The sequence below is a fragment of the Helianthus annuus genome, chromosome 2, assembly GCF_002127325.2.
Source record: "Helianthus annuus cultivar XRQ/B chromosome 2, HanXRQr2.0-SUNRISE, whole genome shotgun sequence".
Taxonomy (NCBI): Eukaryota; Viridiplantae; Streptophyta; class Magnoliopsida; order Asterales; family Asteraceae; genus Helianthus; species Helianthus annuus.
The window spans coordinates 14,384,102-14,403,587 of NC_035434.2; the positions used below are offsets into that span (position 1 = coordinate 14,384,102).

Consider the following 19,486-nt stretch of genomic DNA (forward strand, 5'->3'; position numbering starts at 1 on the left):
AAGGCAAAATTATATTTCTAAGATAATAATAAATCTGATAACATTTATAATCTAATTAAAATATATCTGTTACATAATAATTCTGAAAATATATAAAGCAAAATTCTACTTTTATATATATATATATATATATATATATATATATATATATATATATTTAAAATGATAATTCTGAATATAAATAAAAATTCTGATTAAATATAGTTCGGATTTACATAATAAAAATTCTGCTAATTAATAATTCTGATTTTATTAGAAACTAAATGATAATTCAGATTTAATGAATAACAATTTCTGATTAAAAATATAGAATATAAATTCTGAATATTATTTTTAAATAATAAATTCTGAAATAAATAAACTGTTCAAATAATTAAATATATCTGATTTAATAATAATAATCCTAAAAAAAATATAAATTCTGAATTATCTAATATTTCAGATTATAATTATATAAATCTAATTTAGATAATATTAATAATAATCATAATAATAATATAATAATAATAATAATTATAATAATATTTCTGTTTATATATAATGCTAATAATAATAATAATAAAAATAACAATAAAATACAGAGAATATAAATATATAAAGAGAGAAAGAAACAGAACCGGAAAAACGTGTCGGTACCGGATCGGGTCGTCTTCTCCGGCGACTCCGGTGAAGTTCCGGCAAGGCAGGAACCGGAACAGAGGGGTTGCAGGTTCTGAATCGTCTTCTCCGGCGAGTCCTCGGTGGTCACAGCGGTCCGGCGACTGTAGAGAAGGTGGAAGGTGTGTGCGGGTTCGGAGAGGGTGGTGTTCGGTATTTATAGGTGAGCTTGGGGGGTTGAACGTTTGGAAAGGTTTGATAAAAATGGAATGAGTTCAAATCAAGAAGGTAACCGGTCGGAGATTGGCAATCAATCATCGATTGATTGCCGGTAAGTATGGAAAGTTGACCGGAAAGACGCGTTACCTTTTGGCGGTTAATTTGAAATGAAAATGGTTTAAACGAAAACGTGTATAAAACAATTTAAAAACCAAGTTTATCAGCTCCGGAAAGGAGGATAAACTGGTTAAGTTGTTGTTTGTGAAGGTTGAGGTCGCGAGTTCGAGTCCCATAAGGGGCGGTTCATACAAGGAACCCCCTTTTTGCTTCTATTTTTGGCATCTAACTGAGCTAACTGAGTTTCTTAACTCAGTTAGCTGTTTCCTTTGCTAACCTTAACTAAGTTAAGCTTAACTTGGTTAAGCCTAATAAAATTCGTTATATATATTTATTTTTTTTATTTATTTATTATTTTTTTATAATACTAATTTATTTACTTAATTAGTTTATTTAATTATTTAAAATATTAATAAAATAATATAGAAAATCATTTGAACCCCAATTTGATATTTCGTACGCATTCCCGATTTTTGTTCGGTTTAGGGTAATCTCTTGGCAACGATGAGTTTAAGAGCTGGGAATTAGATAGAATTTCACTGTTTTTACGTGCTTAACATAGTTTCAACGTGTTTCAACGTGTAATAACATAACATAGTATTTAAACAAGTATATGATCAAAATAATGCACTTTTTCATTACGATTCAAGTCTCGAAGTGAAATTGGGAATAAACGAGAGTACAATTGTCTAAAATAGGACGGTACAAGTCAACAAGCTATAAATAGAAGTTCAAAAACGCGAGGCGTTACACAACGATAGCTACGTTGCTAAAGAACCCAATATGAGAAGATATAAAGAAAAATCAAAGGAACTGATGAACACCTTCCAAGCATGCAACATCAAGCAAATTCCAAGGTCCCAAAACAAAAAGGCTGACGCTTTAAGTAAACTAGCATCCCTCACCTTCGCCCACCTCACCAAAAAGGTGTTGGTTGAAGTGTTGAAGGCTCCATCGATTGATGAATTGGAGGTCCAAGATGTAGTCATCGAAGAAGATCCAAACTGGATGACTCCCATCAAAAAATTCCTTCAAAATGGTGAATTACCAAATGATCAAGTAGAAGCTGAAAGGGTTAAAATCAAAGCAAAGCAATATGTGTTTCAAGGAGAAACCCTCTACAAAAAGGGTTACCTTGCCCCCTTGCTAAGGTGTGTTGGTCCTGAGCAAAGTAAATATTTGATCAAGGAAATTCACGAAGGCATATGTGGAGCCCATTTTGGAGCAAGGTCGGTGGTTGCAAAACTCATGAACCTCGGATATTTTTGGCCCTCGATGCATCGTGACACCACCGAGCAATTGAAGAAATGTGATGCTTGCCAAATTCATGCTCCAATCCCAAAAAGTCCCAAGCATGATCTTGTCCCAATAACCTCGGCATGGCCGTTCCATAAGTGGGGAATGGACATTGTTGGACCATTCCCTCCAGGCAAAGGAAGAGTGAAATTCTTGCTAGTAGCAATAGACTATTTCACCAAACGGCCCGAGGTTAAACCCCTTGTAAAGATCACAGGCAAGCAGGTCATTGACTTCGTTTAGGAAAGCATCATCTGCCACTATGGATTGCCAGGAGAGATCGTCACTGACAATGGAAAGCAATTCGCTGACAAACCCTTCAGCCTCTAGTGTAAAAAGTACAGAATCAAACAGATATTCAGCTCAGTGGCTTATCCACAATCAAATGGCCAGGTTGAAAGGGCTAACCGAAGCATAGTGGAAGGCATCAAGACAAGATTAGGAAGGTATGAAAGCAATTGGCTCGAAGAATTGCCTAGTGTTCTATGGGCAATTAGAACAACCGAAAAAACAAGCCACAAGAAAACACCCTATAGCTTGGTTTTTGGATCTGAGGCCGTTATCCCTGCTGAAATAGGAGTTGTAACCCAACGAATAGTCAACATGGATCCCGAAACGAACCAAAAAGAGACCATGTTGAATTTACAACTCCTAGAGGAAGCCCGAGATCAAGCCGCAATCCAAGAAGCCAAATACAAGCAGAAGATGGAAGCCTACTACAACAAGAAGGTTAAGAACGAACGATTCAAGCCAGGGGACCTAGTCCTCAGAAACAATGAAGCTAGCAAAAAGGAAAACCAAGGAAAGCTGGGCCCAAAATGGGAAGGTCCATACACCATCCTCGAAGCACACAAGGGTGGATCTTACAAGCTAGCAGATTCAGATGGCAAAAGGCTTCCAAGGCATTGGAACGGCAAAACCCTGAGAAGATTCCATGTTTAGACAGTAAAGTTTGGTTTGTATCAAAATGTACCTCAAACAAAGTATTGCTAGCAAAGTATTGCTTGAATGAATGAAGTTGTTTTATCAAACTTGTCTTTCTATCCTAAGATCAGGTTGAGAACCTAGCAAAAAACTCCATGGCAAGGGCCATGAAAGGGGATGAGCTCCCAGGCCACATCGCTCAATAGGTTCAAGGGTTGAATGAACCTATATAAGGGGTGAGTTCCTAAATCAATACAACTCCATGAGACTCATTAAGCCAAAACAATAATGTCTCATAGACAGGCCAGAACAACCTACACCAATCGTTCCTTAAGCCTTAGAAATATAACCAACAAACAGGCTTACGAAGTAAAATAAATCACAAAGAAATAATAAAGAGGATAGGTGCTATGTCTTTTCGTTAAAAACACCAAGGCTAAGTGTCTGCAGCACTGATCCCTTTAAGGTGTAAAAACATAAAGGCATCGCAAACTCAACAAAGGCAATGTTAAAATTATCCAAGAAAAAATCCATCAGCAAAACATACAAACCAAACCAAAAAATATCAAGGCTTCAAACCACCCACATGATAAGCTGGAAACGTTGAAGGCTTCAACCCAAAAACAGCTAACCAAAAGGCTTGAAGGGTTAAGAGCCTACCAAACAAACTAAGCAAAACAAACATAAAAACATAACAGAAGTAACATAATAACCATCATATCATAGCAAAGAAAGTCATAAAAGACTTTCAGGTAACAGTTAAAGCAAGTTCTAGTAACTTGCAAGGTAAACTACTCTTCAAACGGCCATACAGGCCCAACACACCACCAACAGGAACCTTAAGGGTTCCTGGAAACCTAACATTGTTCAAAATAACATTACAAACCATAAAGTGTTTTGCTAAGAAAGCTACGAATAAACATCAGATGGCAGAAGGCTTGGAACCTTCAGCTTTGGACTTCTTGGCTTTCTTAGACTTCTTGGCCTTAGCACCATCATCACCACCAACCACTGAGGCCTCTAAACCAACATCCTTCGAAGCATCCGGCAGACTCGAGAGAGTATCATCACTATCTCCGGAATAAGATCTCTTCTTTGAAAGGGAGCCCAAGACCTCAGTGCAAACCTTTTCATTTAGACCCTCTGGTTTCAAATCCTGTAAAACAGACAAAGGCTTACCGAAGCAAGAGGAAACCTGATGAACATAAGGATAGGTTAGCCTCTCCATTTGTTCAACTGAGCTTTTGAACACATCAGGAGCATCTGGGCGAAATAAGGGAGACTTTTCCAGAGCATGCCCAGCTTCATGCAGCTTGTAACCAGCAACGAGACCTTGGTGTTTTCCCAAGTTTAGCAACTTTGTATATACATCACCAAGAGCAGAATTAAACTCGGTAGAATGAAGCAGGTAAGTGACAACCTGTTGAAAGCCCTGCTCAATCAACCACTGGTTATCACTAGTTGCACGAGATACCGAAGCCTTCAAACTCTCCTTCTCTTCATCAAAGGCTTTCTGAGCAACAGACAAAGCCTCCCTGTCCGCCTTTAGCTTCAACCGATCAGCCTCAAAGCTCTTCTTAAAATCAGTCATTTCAATCTCATGCTGCTTGGACAAGCCTTCAACCTTCTTCGACCAAGCTTCCTCCTTCTCAGCAAAGCTGCTTATCTCCTTTCTCATCGACGCCATCGAAGACTTCATCTTATCTTTCTTCTTGGAAAAATCTTCATACTCTCGCATCCTTTGGCGAAAACGAGCAACCCCCTGAGGAAAGGAAGCATAGCAGCAAGGTTGTAAGTACTAAGAATCATTCGGGACAGCATCACATCATCATCCATTTCGGAGATAGTCTTGTGAACCGAAGGAGGAGCAATATGACTCAAGGCCTCTTCACAAACAGCAGCATCTTTAAAGCTATCATCAACCTTTACCGACCAACTTGGCACATAAACTGCATCAGGATCCAACCCTTCAACGTCCATACTCGAAGAACCTTGAACAGGTGTAGCAGCAACCTTTCTGGTTGAATCCTTTTTGCCATGAACAACTAACATCCTCTCCCTTTCAGAACCCGCCTCAACACCTTGGTCCTCAGACTCTTCAACATCATCACTCAACTCCACCGGTTCAGTAGAGGTGGATTGAGGAGCAGCTTTCAAACGACGAGTAGATCGCCGGGTCGAAGTCTTGGGAGCAAGAGGCTTAGAGAAACCTTTAACATTCGACACACTAACATACCCACCACCTTCAAACCTTTGTTCGGTACCTTTAACCACAACATTTTCATCAGGAACAACAGGAACATCCCCAAAAACCACATCCGAAGTGTCATCACTTTTGATGAAATCCAAGGCAGACATAACTGCAAGCAACAAACAGACAGAACATGAGACAAAAATTAGAAAGATAAAAGAAAGGAGAAAACAAAAGTGCATACCCGTGCCATCTCTCATCAGAACCGGATCCCGATCAGCTTTTTCCCACAACTTACTAACCCCTAATAAAACCAGCAAATGCTCAGGAAAGGGACGAACCCTCGCAGGGCATTTACGAATAGATTTCAGAAAAACATCATTTAAATCAGATTCAAGGGGTTCCAGTTCATTGAGAACAACATCCGGGTGACGCCACACAGTTTTAAACGGAACAATAGTGTCTGAAACCCAGAAAAAACGATTCTTCCAAGTTCCAAGTGTGGTAACCATAGATGAAATAAGGCCAGAATCAACCTTAGATGCTTCAAAAGTAAACCAATCGCCATTCTTGGCCAATCGGAAAAAACGACGGAATAGCAATAAGGAAGGATCATATCCGAGGGCACGGCACAAAACCTCGAAATGTAAAACCCTAGCCATGCCCTTCGGATGAATCTGACCAAAAGAAACCCGGTAATACTCTAACAAATTCAAAACAAACAGAGAAAACGGATAGCGAAGGTTTGAAAACTCAAAGTGACGACAATAAAGGGCAATGAAACCAGTTGGGCATTTATCAATCGAAGCATCACACGCAGTAGCAGTAGGTGTAAACTCAATCCCAATGCCATATTCCTTACAAAACAACTCTACTTCCTCTTGGGTTAACCGGGAAAAGGATCTTGCTAAATCCTTAAGGGCACCCATTTTTGCAAAGAAACTATGAAAAAGTAAAGCAAAAGAAACCAACACTAACCTTGAAAGAAAAGGGGAAGACTTGCAGAAAATACTTGGATGGAAAAATGAAACGACAATTAAGAAAAATATAAACAAGTTAATATAGGGGCAAAAATGTAAACAATAACCCTGCAAAACCGCCACCCTAGGAACTGCTACACATCAATCAAATCAGTTGTCAGAATTTCAAAATTCAAACATTAACTGCCGACAACCTTCCAATCCTCCAAACCTCGAACCCTTGAAACCTTCAGGGAACAACGCAGATGCTTAATAAAGTCAGAAGTCTTTGAGCTACTCCCAAAAACCTCTGACTTGGGGGGCTGATGACGGGGGTAGCCCGAGACCAAATAAAACGACTAAGTATATAAACACCTAAAAGGTTAAAAGGTTCAACGCTTGAAAAAGCTGAAGAGATGGAGTAAAGTAACACGGGAACAGTGAACAAGTCACATCCCCAAACAGTCTCACCAACCACAGCCGTAAAAGCAATGCAGGTCCACAGAATACACGCTATTATCCGGGGGTCAAAAGGCTTCAACCCCCGAAAGGGTAAGCCCCTCACTGCAAGCTGGTTCACTAGTCAAATGTATACTCCTTTGGGACATGTCTTTGCCTATAAAATGACACTTCATTCATTAACAAAGACATCCTGCATCAGACCTGTTCTCTCAAACTCTGGTCCTTTACATCGTACATTCACTTCACTCAAAGTGTCCCTCATTCAAAGTGACATTACACTTATTCTTTCTGTTCCTCAATCCATTAATCCATTACTGAACAATACTTCAGAATTGGATCTTCAAACAAGAAACAAAAATCAGTGAACCTCCTTCCACGTCTTGCAAACGTGGGGGGACCCCACGACCTGCGTTAGGCAAGGTTAAACCCTTTAACCCTTCTGCCTAACCACCCCTGTCACTATCCTCGGTCTATATTTTGTTGTCTCAACAATATGGTTTTCTAGTAGTTTTATGTTCTAGGATTACGGGTTAACATGTAATTTCTTCCTTGTGAAATGTAAACTTCTAAGTTCTAATATCGTACTCCATTGTACCCTCACAGTCACTAAACTATAAATTGTATCCTCTCAATCAGTAAACTATATAAATTAGAGGTTATATATTCCAAAAAAAATCTCACATACTTCATAGTTCATAATGGTGATAAACATTTAGTTATTATATAATACTAAAGCTAACTAAGGAGATATTCAACTAACCCTTTGGTCGAAAGTTGTTCATTTTTGTTCATTAACGAGTTAACGCGAATCCGCGCATTGCTGCTAAGCAGTTAAAACCGAGGAAAAAATAGAAGTTAAAACACTAAAACACAGGCGCGCGTTGCAGACTGTTACGTAAAACTTTTTATGAAAAGATGAATAAGTCGAAACGATAATATTGGTTTGTTATGCAACGCACACTCACTAAAGTAGAGAATACCCAAATGCGTCAAAGGATTTATATAAATCAAGAACTATAAAGATCGAATGTCACCGATGGTTTTAATCTCTATCTCTCTCATATTAAAATTAAAATATTTACGATTTATATCAATAAAACATACACACCAAATATTATCTATCTCCCGAAGTTAAGCATAAATATTTATAAATATCTAACTTTTTGATGAAACACAGGTTAACACTAGGGTAGATCTGTGGGGTTATTTCTCTTTTGGGTTCAATCTCTTTCCTTGCTCGCAATAACAGCCTGAATCCTGCAAAACAGTAAGCCGTTAGACTCGTTAAGAGGGGAAATGGGGGTTTTCCCTCTTAACCAGGCTCCGGCGTGAGAATAAGTACTGTTCTGAGAGAATAAAATAGTGTGTGTATAGAGTGAGTGAAGAGAGTTAAGATCCTAAACCTGAATGGTGAAGGGTCTTATTTATAGCCGGAGGGTGAAGAAGGAAGGAGCAGCTGTGCCAGTTGTGGGCGCGTGCCAGCTGTCCGACCAAGGGGAATATCCTCTTGGTCTGCTCTGTTACGGTAGGTGTAGTGGTACACATCGCGCCCTTACATTTGCCCACGCTGGAGACCTCGTACTGGTGTTGCCAGCTCTGCCCCCTGATTTCCCACAGGCCTACGTGGCATTCTGCGAGTGGTGACACGTATTGTCCTTTATGTCGGATAGAGCATCTTTGGTGCCACCTGCAGATCTTCCAGAAGCTTCTAGAAGCTTCTGGATTGATTCGCTGATGTGGACGCCATGTATGCTCAAAAGTGGTGTGGTCCCTATCATGTAGGCAGGGAATTGGGACCATACCTCTTCAAGTCCCCCCAGTCCAGTGTGCCTTCTAGTTGAGTTGATCATCTAGGAGGGATTCTGGACTTATGAGAGTAGTGATTCTTTATGGTGGGTTGTATGGTTTCTGGGCATTTTTGGAGGATTGAGCCCACAGGGCGCATGGCGCATGGGTTTCGGCAACTTGTAGAGGTTGAGCCAAATGGACGCATGGCGCATGGGTTTTGGCGACTTGAAAAAGTTGAGCCAACTGGACGCATGGCACATGGGTTTTGGCAACTTTGAAAAAGTTGAGCCAAATGGACGCATGGCGCATGGGTTTTGGCAATTTGAAAAAGTTGAGCCAAATGGACGCATGGCGCATGGGTTTTGGCAACTTTGAAAAAGTTGAGCCAAATGGACGCATGGCGCATGGGTTTTGGCAACTTTGAAAAAGTTGAGCCAAACGGACGCACGACGCATCGCGCATGGCATTTGTTGTTTCTTTCTGCTGGAAGTTTTGGTGTCTTGGGAACGATGTTGATGTGACTGTTTGATATCCCTGTCTTGTCGGAGATGAACATGCGCCTTTTCAGTTACTTTCTGTCACGTCGTCAGGCCTTGTAACCCACGCTCCCGAAAAAAGAGGTGACGTCTTCTCTCTCCTCTGACGTGTCTTTCCCCCGTTGGTTGCTTTTCCTGGTTCTGACGGCCCACTACCCATCGAATTAAATGCGATGGGTATAAATAGGAGGAGGGTTACTTCTTCTTCTTTACTTTTTCAATTTTCTCAAGTTCGGTTCTCTCCATCTCCTTCGTTTCCTTCTTTCTTTACTCAAATACTTGTTCGTCTTTTTCTTATTATCACCATGCCCGGTGCAAATCCATCTCAACGGAAGAGGAAACATAAGGGGAAGGTTCCTCCTGGTCCTGACCAAGCTGTTATAGGTTGGAAGGAGGAGGAGTTTCAAAACCTTATTCAGGTTATGGGTTTTCGCCCTGAGTGGGGTGCTCAGTACCCTACCGCTGGTTCCACCGCTGTGGACGCTCCTCCCGGCTACATTCCCTTTGTATGCAACCTTCTTTCGGGAGGGTAACTTTAGATTGCCCATTACCAAGTTCACAGCTGCCGTCTTGAGGAATTACGAGCTGCATATTTCTCAGATTAATGCGATAGAACTCCCCCGCATTACTCACTTTGAGTATGTTTGTAGGGCTTGCCGGGTTGAACCGACGTTTGATATGTTCAACGTTTTTTACAGCGTCACTTATACGAATGGCTTCTATTCGTTTACTGCCCGCTCCGGAGTGTCTCCGGTTTGTTCTGTTCCTTTGAAAAGTCTGCACGACTGGAAGCAGAAATTTTTCTATATTCGTCGTGGTGTCATTCCTATGGATATGCACTATCAATCAGAGAGTGAAGGGCTTCCGAGGGTGGATGTACTGGCGAATAATGCCTCTCAAGATTGGTATAAGAAGATAACACACAGAGCAACTGCCATTGCTTAGTTAGAGGAAATGGCGTTGGTTGGCGCGGGGATGAGTCTGTTGTGGGTGCCCAAACATCCCTTGGGTGTGCCTGTGTATAGCTATGAGGGCAAATGTACGTGACCCTCCTCTTCTCTCTCTCTTTTTTTTTTGTATTGCCTTGATGTTTGTATTTGCGGGTTTTCTTATGGCTTTGTCATTTGCAGTTGGATATAGCTTGATAAATGTCTTGGATCCGAAGGCTGGAGGTGCTATGGTTGAGGCCATTCAGAAGGAAGGGAAGCCAACTTGGTTGGATCAAATTCGTGGTCATTTCTTGCACCCTTCGGATGAAAGCTTTGCTATATATGCTGGAGTTGCTATAGGTGAAGATGTCGAGGATGATCTTGTTGGTCTGGCTCGAGAGGAAGTTGTTGTCCTTTCGAGTAGTAGTTCTGGTAATTCTCGTGAAGGTCTAACATCCCATTCCGCGCGTGCAGGTGCTGCGCAAGCTGCTGTTAACGAGCCTGTTCATGAGTTCGTTGGGGATGATGCGGAGGTGTCTGTTGACCCTTCTGCTAACTTGGGGATGAGGAAAAAAGCGAAGACTGATAAGTCTGAGGGCCAAGCTGCTGGTTGATGTGGGGTAAAATACACATATTTGTCCCGTGTAAATTGTATAATTATTGTATAGGTTTTATTTATTTTTATTTAGTTTTAGTGTGATATTATATTACGTTGTGTTTTGGCAGGTCCGGGTGCAAATGGAGCAAAAAACGAGTAATCCAGAAATAACAAGCCAGTTGGACTGAATGGGGTGACAGGGACCGAATAAAAATTACAGCTATTTTCCGTGATTGGGTCGGACCCACTATCTCTATATTATTATTAAAGCTGATGCACATATATAAAAATAACTACTTTTGAAAAGGCCACCACTTATTTGTGAGAAGACATAAATCAGATCAAGAAAAGAAAAAAAAGATGGGCTGACATACGAGACTTTTGCCCTAGGATCCATGTGACAATTGGATTATAATTTTCATCATCATCACATCATCTATATCCTACAAAAAAAAATAAGTGGAGGCAGTCAACATCAAACAAGTGGGGGCCACACCTCTTGCACGCACGTGAGAGGCAATTGTTTTGAGGGTTTGACTTTGGAATATACATCACACGCATACATATGTTTCCATGGATTTGTGGGCCAACATTGGACTCTTGGATGATTTGAATTGGGCTGCACATGATGGACTTGGTGTGGACGGCACATTAAAGGGCCGCAAGCCTTGATTGGCTTAAAAGGGCGGCAGCCCTTATTGGTTAGTGGGGGGCACGAATTGATATAATCGGCTGGACATCAGCGATATACATCATAAAAGAGGGAACGCACACAACGACAGCAGACGGCAGAAGGGACGCAACCAGCAACATCTACGAATTTTGGAGAAGGTGTTTAGCAAAGATCAAGGCCACAGAATCGTTGGGTTGAAGCAAGAAGCTTGGAGCAAGGATTAATCGGGTTTTGCCATTCGGTTTCTTCTATTTTCTAGTCTTTTTTGTTTTAATTCAATGAATTCATTATTTGAACATTGCTTGAGTATTTTTGAGACTTTGTTCATTATGATTATTGGCTAGACTTCTTGTTACTACCTAGACATGGATGATTGATTGCAATATGTTTTGACTATATTATGGATTTTTGGAAGCTATGGTTTGTTTATAAATTGTAAACGACTTGTTCTATCGGTTAGATGTGTTTGCGTGCTTGATGTTATTTGAATATTGATTATTGTTTCGCATGAATCTTGGTGACGGTCTTTATCACATAATAGAGTCATGCTAGGGTTTTAGGTTTTGGTGAGTGTCTATATCACATAATAAATCTTTAACTCTTTAAGGTGAAATTACGTAACTAACCTTAGAAGTAATAATTGGTGTTTTTATAAAATCAAGTGTTCTACTAATCATCAATAGCTGTAAGGTGCGAGATTATTGCTAGGTCTAAGTGATTAAACCGCAAGGTGGGTCCTTCTTAGGAAGTTAACCTTTTGGCTGCTGTCTAGCAAGTCTAGCTGAGAAAACAAGTCTATCCTAGGTTTAGGTCTCGTAAGGGAGTTAGCCTTTTAGGATACTTTTATAAACCCATTAGATGTCTTGTAAAGGAGTCTAATAACCGGTAATTTAACAACCTTTAGGGGATCTTAGCGTGCTCTTGAGAAGGGTTAGGGGTCCTTAGATTTCCCGAGAGGTGAGAATTTTAAGATCCCGGTTCCATAGCAGACAACTTCCGATTATAATCATAACTAAAAGCAATCAGGATTCCTGTCTAAGTAGTTCCTTCATCATCCTTGAGTTCAGCCTTCGTGTGAGTTCGTGTCTAGTTCGTTTAGTCTAGTTAGTTTATTTTTAATTATATTTTTAGGATATTTAGAAAAACCCCCCAATCAAATACACAATTAGTTAAGTCCGTGTCAGTCTAAGTCTAGATAGAGTCGTTGGCGTAATTAGTAGAGTCTCTTGGGTTCGATACTCGGACTTCCTTAGGCTATACTGCATCGATCGGTTCACTTGCCGGTTGTGTGGTTTAGGGTTTAGGTCGAGTCTTAGTTTTATAAATTTAAAGCTTAGAGAGTCTAGAATTAGGGTAATTTAGTTAATTTTAATTAACCCATTTTCAGCACATCATTGGTACTGCTCATAAGCGACCCTCTACTTTGCCTTGTCTAGATTATGTGGTTGTCTCTGACACGTTGTCTGGTCTAGGAGTTGGTGAGAAACCTCGAGAGTCTGATCCGGACGATGGTGCTACTTTAACCGAGCTGATGAAGAAAAAGGCCCTTGCGGACCATAAACGCAAGCTTGATGAGCAGTCCGCTGCTCTTCTTGCTGCTAAAAAGGCGAAACTCCAAAAGGAAGCTCCTCCCGCGCCCTCTGAATCTGAGATTGATCTGGGTGTTTTTAGTGCGGGTCGTAGGAATCTTCTGGAAGAAATATTCGCCGCGTCTGCTCCTCCTGCCGGTAATTGTTTTGTTGGTTGTATGCTTCTTTTGTGTTTCTTCAAGTTGCTTTTAATTGTTGTTTTGTGGCCATAGTGAAAACTGGTAAGAAGCCTCGGATGGTGGATATTTCCCAGATCACGCCTCCTGCTTCCCCTCCTTCAAGGACAGTTGGCATAACCTCTCCATGGGATGATCCTGAAGCGAAGAAGAAAAGGGATGAGGGGGTTGCTGAAAACGTGGATGGAGGCGGTGATGCTGGTGGTGATGTTGGTGGTGCTGATAAGGGTAAGGGTATCGAGACGGAGGTGGAGTCAAGTGAAGCCACTCCACGCCAAACGATTTATACTAGACGTACTCCGGGTGGTGATGGTGCTACCTCCGGTGTTGTTCGTAATCCTGCGTTTGAGAAAAGTCATGTTGATTCATGGGATACACGTAACCCTGCTTGCGACGACCTACCGCACGTTCCTCGGTGGAATCTTACTCAGGGTTCCCGGATGAGTGATTTGGCCAATTGTCATGACTTCTTCTCTATGTCTCTCCCCCTTGCGGAAAGGATGTTTCAAAAGAGGCAGAATCGGTTTGAGTTGTTGGACGACCATGTTCATGCTGGAGTGAATTTCTTTGCCACCTCTCAGGAGATTTTACGCGAATGGCGATTGATGGGTGAAGAGACCAGTGAGTTTGAGAATGCAAAGAGGTTGTTTGCGGAGGAGAGGGAGAAGTTTAATGCAGAGAAGAAAGGGCTGCAGTGGAGGGTGTCTGATGCTGAATAGAAACTTGAGGAGCAAAAACATGTTAATGCTCAAAAACAAAAAGATTGGGAAACCGCGTGTGAGCGGACCAATGCTGAGATGCAATCCCAGCGTGAGGCGATTGTTCGGTTGTCTGGGGAAAATCAGAACTTGTTGAGGAAGCTTATCAGGCGCGCCTTGCGGCTGAGAAGAAAGAGAAAGAATACGTTGAACGAATCGATAAGTTGGAGGTCTTCGTACAGCGGAAAACGTCAGAGTGTGAGGCTGCCCAGCGCCTTCTCGATGAGAAGACGGCTGAGTGGCAAGCTTCTGAATTTCTTGCTGAGGAGGCCTCTACCGATAGCAAATGGTTACTTTCTCGCGGTGTACCCTTGGTAATTTTCTGAGTTTGCCTCGCTCTTTCCCCTTTTTTTATCTTTATCTTTGTAGCTTCTCTTTTATTTAATCGCCCTTTTTACGCAGCTTGCCGATCGTATATTAAACTCGACTGAACTTGCGACGTATATGTTCGAGTTGGGCCAGGCGGCTTACAATAGTGGTCGAAAGTGTGGGTATGCTGAGGGCAAGGCTGCGGTTATTAATAAAGAGAAAGATTATCACTTCGAGCTGTATAAGGAAGATTGTGATGGTGCGTACGCTGCTAAGCGCAAGGAGTTTTCGACCCTTGAATTTGTTGTTGTTCGAGCTGCAGAAAAGTTGGCTCGTAAGCCGGATGGGGTTGCTTTGCTGAAGAAAGCGCTTGGAGATGATGGTGGTGCAGCAGGAGGTGCTGGCACCAGTCAGACTTGATGGTTGGATTCCGGCCTGTGCGCCGCGTATGGCCCTGAGTGCCCCTGTAATGTTGGTTGTTCGTTTGGACAATTTTATTTTTGTTTACCTGTTGTGCGTGTGGGTGTTTGAACGTGTTTGCCGATGGATATTTTAACGTTGTTTTTAAGTTTATGCGAATTTTGCTATCGTCACAATATGTGCATGTGGAATTACTTTGATTAGGTGTCACGAATGAATGATGGCGCTGACAGGTGATGTTGTGTTAATACCAATGTTTTAAAAACCGGTAAATACCGGCCGGATATACCGGTATTACCGTTTCCAGATGTAAATCCGGTACGAAACACCTCGGTAAATAAGTGAAACGGCATAAGGTTTGTACCGGCGGTAAAATCCGGTATACCGGTTTGAAACGTAATACCGGTACCGGCCCAGGGTTATTTTACTTTGGGTTGTTACTTATTTTATTATATATGTTACTTATCTTACGTAATTTTTATATATTATGATTATTCATAACTAAAAGTTCTTATTTAATATTGTATAAAATGAAAATAGTTGATGTATTCAACACTCAAAATGGCTTAAACATATCGTACACTTTCATTTAAAAGAGCTCGTTGGAAAATTGAATGATTTTCGATTATCTTTTGGATTATTTTTTATTATGGATTTACTTTTGCATCATCTTTTAATATGTAATCATGCATTTTTGGGTTAACTTTTGAGTTGATGTTGTAATTTATGAAATTATAAAGTTAGCTAGTCAACCCGGTTGAACCACTCGGTACAATCTGGTTCAACCGGTTGAACCATTTTTTGGCCTGATCCGGTTTAATTTAAAAACCGGTTTTTAAAACATTGGTTAATACAACGTTTTATTCTGTCGTTTTTATACGCACGTTGATTTTTGACTACGAAGTGATCGAGCTGCAGGTTATTGTGTGAGCTCAGCTGTGTTCAGCCTTGGGAGCATTACAATGTTCAGTTACCTTGCTATCGATATTTTCGTGTTTATGTGGGCACGAAGTTTTGTTTTGGCGTTTTGTAGGCTTTGGTTGTGTTTCTGACCCGGTTGTGCACTTGGTTGTGACGAGCCTTGGAGGTCTACAACGTTTCCTATGGTCGAGCCATTGATGTTTTCGTGTTTGCCCAAAGTAATTAATGCAGTTGTGACAAGAAATTTGCATGCAAAGAAAAATAGCCAAACACTTCTGGTATTATAGTAAATGTGTTGGCAATTCGGCCATTGCGATTACATAGTTGTTTTACATGTAGCACTTTCTAAGTTGCTGAGCGTTCCATGTTCGTGGAACCTCTTTGTTGTTGATGGTGCGCAATTTGTAAGCTCCATTGCCGAGTACTGCATCGATGATATACGGGCCTTCCCACTTGGGGGCTAGTTTTCCGGGCTTTTCTGCGTTGGAAGCTTCATTGTCTCTTAGGACGTACTCTCCCGGGTTGAAAGTGCAGACTCGGACTCTGGAGTTGTAATATTTTTCCAGCTTTGTTTTGTACTTGGCCTCATTGATTGCGGCCATCTCTCTCCGTTCTTCTAGGAGGTCTAGATCAATTCTTCTTTTCTTCTTCATTGTTGATTAAGTTCACGGAGAGCATTCGTGGAGATGGCAGCTGGAATGACTGCTTCGGACCCATAGACTAAGCTGAACGGTGTCTCGCCGTTGCTTGTCTTTGGCATTGTCCTATGGGCCCACAATATGCTGGGCAGTTCGTCTACCCATCCTCTACTTTTTTCTCCTAACCTTGCTTTGATACCATCAACGATACTTTTGTTGACTGCCTCTACTTGACCATTCCCTTGTGGGTGTGCAACCGAAGAGAAGGTGTGCTCGATGTGTAGCTCTTTGAACCATCGTTCGAGGTCGTCTGTTGCGAAGTTAGTTCCGTTATCGGTGATGATTCTGAGAGGTAGGCCAAAACGACATATGATTTGTTCCCATATGAACCGTTTGACGACTGTTGATGTGGTTGATGCAAGTGCTTTCGCCTCTACCCACTTGGTGAAATAGTCGACTGCGACTATTATGAATTTGACCGCCCCTGGTGCTTCCGGGAAAGGACCTACCATGTCTATGCCCCATTGTTGAAAGGGCCATGCGGTTGTGACTGGTACTAGTTCATTTTTGGGGTGCATGGTCTTGGGCGCATGTCTCTGGCATCCACTACACTTCCTCAACTCTTTCACAGCATCTAAATGCATCCCGGGCCAGTAGTACCCGACGTTCATTACCTTTGCTACTACCATTCGAGGCCCGGCATGTATACCACAAATCCCTTCGTGCACCTCTCTGATCAAATATTTTGCATCTTCGGCGTCAACGCATCTCAGCAGTGGACCGGGGTATGACTTTCGGTATAATATTCCATCTGCTATCTGATAATGTTCTGCCTTGTTCTGGATCTTTCGCGCCTCAACTTTGTTTTCGGGAAGTATCCCTGACTGTAGGTACATGATTATTGGTGTCATCCAAGACGTTGTTCCTGTCTGGATGAGGCTTACTTCTCTGAGTGGAACGGATGGGTTACTCAAAACCTCTATGCGCACATCCTTTGCTAGGTGTTGAAAACTTGTTGATGCGAGCTTACTCAGCGCGTCTGCTGGCTTGTTCTCGCTTCTGTTTATGTGGTGCACCTTGTAGGAGTAGAAGGTTTGTAGCAAAGTTTTGGCTTGGCTGAGATAAAGTGCCATTACGTCTCCCTTGGCTTCGTATTGGCCGTTGATTTGCCCCGCTACTAGCATGGAGTCTACATGTGCTTCAACATGTCGGACCCCCATTTTGATTGCCAATCGTAAACCAGCCAGGAAAGCTTCATACTCGGCTTCGTTGTTCGTGCTTTTAAAATCCAGGCGTATGGCATATGTGAATTCATGTTTGTCGGGGCTTACCAGCCTGAGCCCTGCACCTGCTCCGTCTTCGTTAGACGCTTCATCTGTGTATAACAACCATGGCTCCTCTACTTGCTTTTTCTCAGCCTTCTCCATTGCTTTACACTCTCGATCTTTGTCATCTGGAACTTTCGTCATAAAGTCTGCCAAGACTTGGCCTTTGATTGATGGTCGTGGTCTGAAAACCACATTGTGACCTCCTAGCTCTATCGCCCACTTGGCTAGTCTTCCCGATATTTCTGGCCTTGCGAGGATGTTGCCGATGTTGTAATTTGTTAGCACATGGATAACGTGGTTGGCAAAGTACCTGCGCAGCCATCTTGACGCATGAATCAGCACGAGGACTAGTTTCTCCATGATGGCATATCGAGTTTCTGGGTCGGTCAAGGTTCGTGACACATAGTAGACTGGTGTTTGAGTACCTTGACGATCGACAAGTAACACTGCTCCCACTGCCCTATCAGAAGCTGATAGATATAGTACCAAGGGCTCTCCCTTGTTTGGTGCGGTTAATGTTGGCAGCTTGATGAGGCAATCTTTCATCTCGCGGAATGCACTCTCTGCTTCCGGAGTCCATTGGAACTGGCTTTTCTTCATGCAGTTGCGCAGTGTCTTGATGAACGGAAAGGATTTCGCAGCGTGATTAGCTAGGAAACGATTGAGCGCAGCTAAACATCCTGCTAATTTTTGCATTTCTTTGATATTTGACGGGGAGGGCATCCTTTCGATTGCTTGGACCTTTTCTGGATTCACCTTGAAACCGTCTTTTGTGACGATGAATCCTAAGAATTTCCCTTCTTCCATTCCGAATGAGCACTTTGCTGGATTCAATTTGATACTTACGCTGCGCAACGTGTTGAAAGTCTTTTGGATGTTAGCCAGCATCGTGCCTTCTTCTTTGCTCATAATCACCAAATCGTCCATATACACTTCTATATACTTGCCGATGGCATCGCTGAACGTTTCGTTCATCAATCTTTGGTAGGTCGCACCTGCATTCTTTAAGCCGAAAGGCATCTTGGTGTAACAGTACAGCCCTGTTGGCGTGCGGAATGCGGTTTTGTCCTCGTCTTGGACAACCATTTGGACCTGGTGATATCCCTTGTAGCAGTCGAGGAAGCATTTCCATCTGAATGTGGCCAGAGAATCGATTTTTCCGTCTATGTCTGGTAAGGCGTAGCAGTCGCGCGGACATGCCTTGTTTAGATCTTTGTAATCGACACACATTCTCCAGCTGCCGTTCGGTTTCTTTACCATCACTGGGCTTGCCACCCATGTTTGGTATCTAACTTCTCTAATGATGCCTGCGTTCAGCAATTCCAGTACTTGCTCTTTCATGGCGCCGTGCTTTATATCGCCCAGGTGGCGCTTGGCGTGTACTACTGGCTTTGCGTCTTCTGAGACGTTTAAACGATGTTCTTCTATGTGTCGTGGAACACCGACCATATCAGCTGGTGTCCAGGCGAACACGTCCATGTTCTCGTGTAATAACTTCTTGAGCGCTGCGCGCGTTAAATCGGACATCGCAGGTCCTAGGGTAACCGTTTGCTCTGGGTAAGCGTTGTTCAAAACCCATTTTTTTGCTTCTGCGCGTGGCGCTGGTTTGCTTGCTTTTGCAGGACTTACTTCATCTGTTGCTAAAACTTCCTTGCTTGCGTATATCAGTGCGATGCCTGTCTCTGTTGGGAATCCAACGGCTGAATGAGGTGCAGAGCATATCATACTAAAGTCTCCTTAGGATTCTCTTCCTAGGAGGATATCATGTCTTGAGTGTGCGGGTAACACCATGAATGTGACCTCTTCTGTTCTTGAATTTCTTCCATCCGAAAGTAACACCAGGAATGATATCTGTCCCAGGGGAAAGACGGCTTCGTTGCAGAAACCAGTTAGTGGGTAGTCAACTGGTTCCAAGCGCGCCTTGTCCTCCTGATCAAATTGATTGAAGCATTGTTCATATATGATATCCGCGGTGCTCCCCGGATCAATGAAAATGTAGTCTGTCTGGTAATGACCAATCACGCCTGAAATGACTATTGGCCGTTTTTTCCTCGGGCC

General features: G+C 42.2%; 2 protein-coding genes across 2 annotated transcripts; one reads left to right on the plus strand and one right to left on the minus strand.

The window, feature by feature from the left end:
* Positions 1-10,043: 10,043 nt before the first annotated feature.
* Positions 10,044-14,327, plus strand: LOC118484279. Its single transcript, XM_035980286.1, has 5 exons — positions 10,044-10,128; positions 10,220-10,627; positions 12,726-13,016; positions 13,091-14,126; positions 14,215-14,327. The coding sequence occupies exons 1-4, from the start codon at positions 10,044-10,046 to the stop codon at positions 13,771-13,773; spliced, it is 1,467 nt and encodes a 488-aa protein (XP_035836179.1). The 3' UTR covers positions 13,774-14,126; positions 14,215-14,327.
* A 1,784-nt stretch (positions 14,328-16,111) lies between these two features.
* LOC110901471 lies at positions 16,112-19,153 on the minus strand. Its single transcript, XM_022148299.1, has one exon. The coding sequence runs from the start codon at positions 19,151-19,153 to the stop codon at positions 16,112-16,114; it is 3,042 nt and encodes a 1,013-aa protein (XP_022003991.1).
* Between the last annotated feature and the right edge of the window lie 333 nt (positions 19,154-19,486).

Excerpts from the sequence above, each read along its gene's own strand:
- LOC118484279 (XM_035980286.1), top strand. The coding sequence starts at position 10,044 with ATGGCGTTGGTTGGCGCGGGGATGAGTCTGTTGTGGGTGCCCAAACAT. Across the intron at positions 10,129-10,219 it reads GTATAGCTATGAGGGCAAAT|TTGGATATAGCTTGATAAAT; the intron begins GTACGTGACCCT and ends TGTCATTTGCAG. Across the intron at positions 10,628-12,725 it reads GTCTGAGGGCCAAGCTGCTG|ATTATGTGGTTGTCTCTGAC; the intron begins GTTGATGTGGGG and ends TGCCTTGTCTAG.
- LOC110901471 (XM_022148299.1), bottom strand. The coding sequence starts at position 19,153 with ATGATATGCTCTGCACCTCATTCAGCCGTTGGATTCCCAACAGAGACA.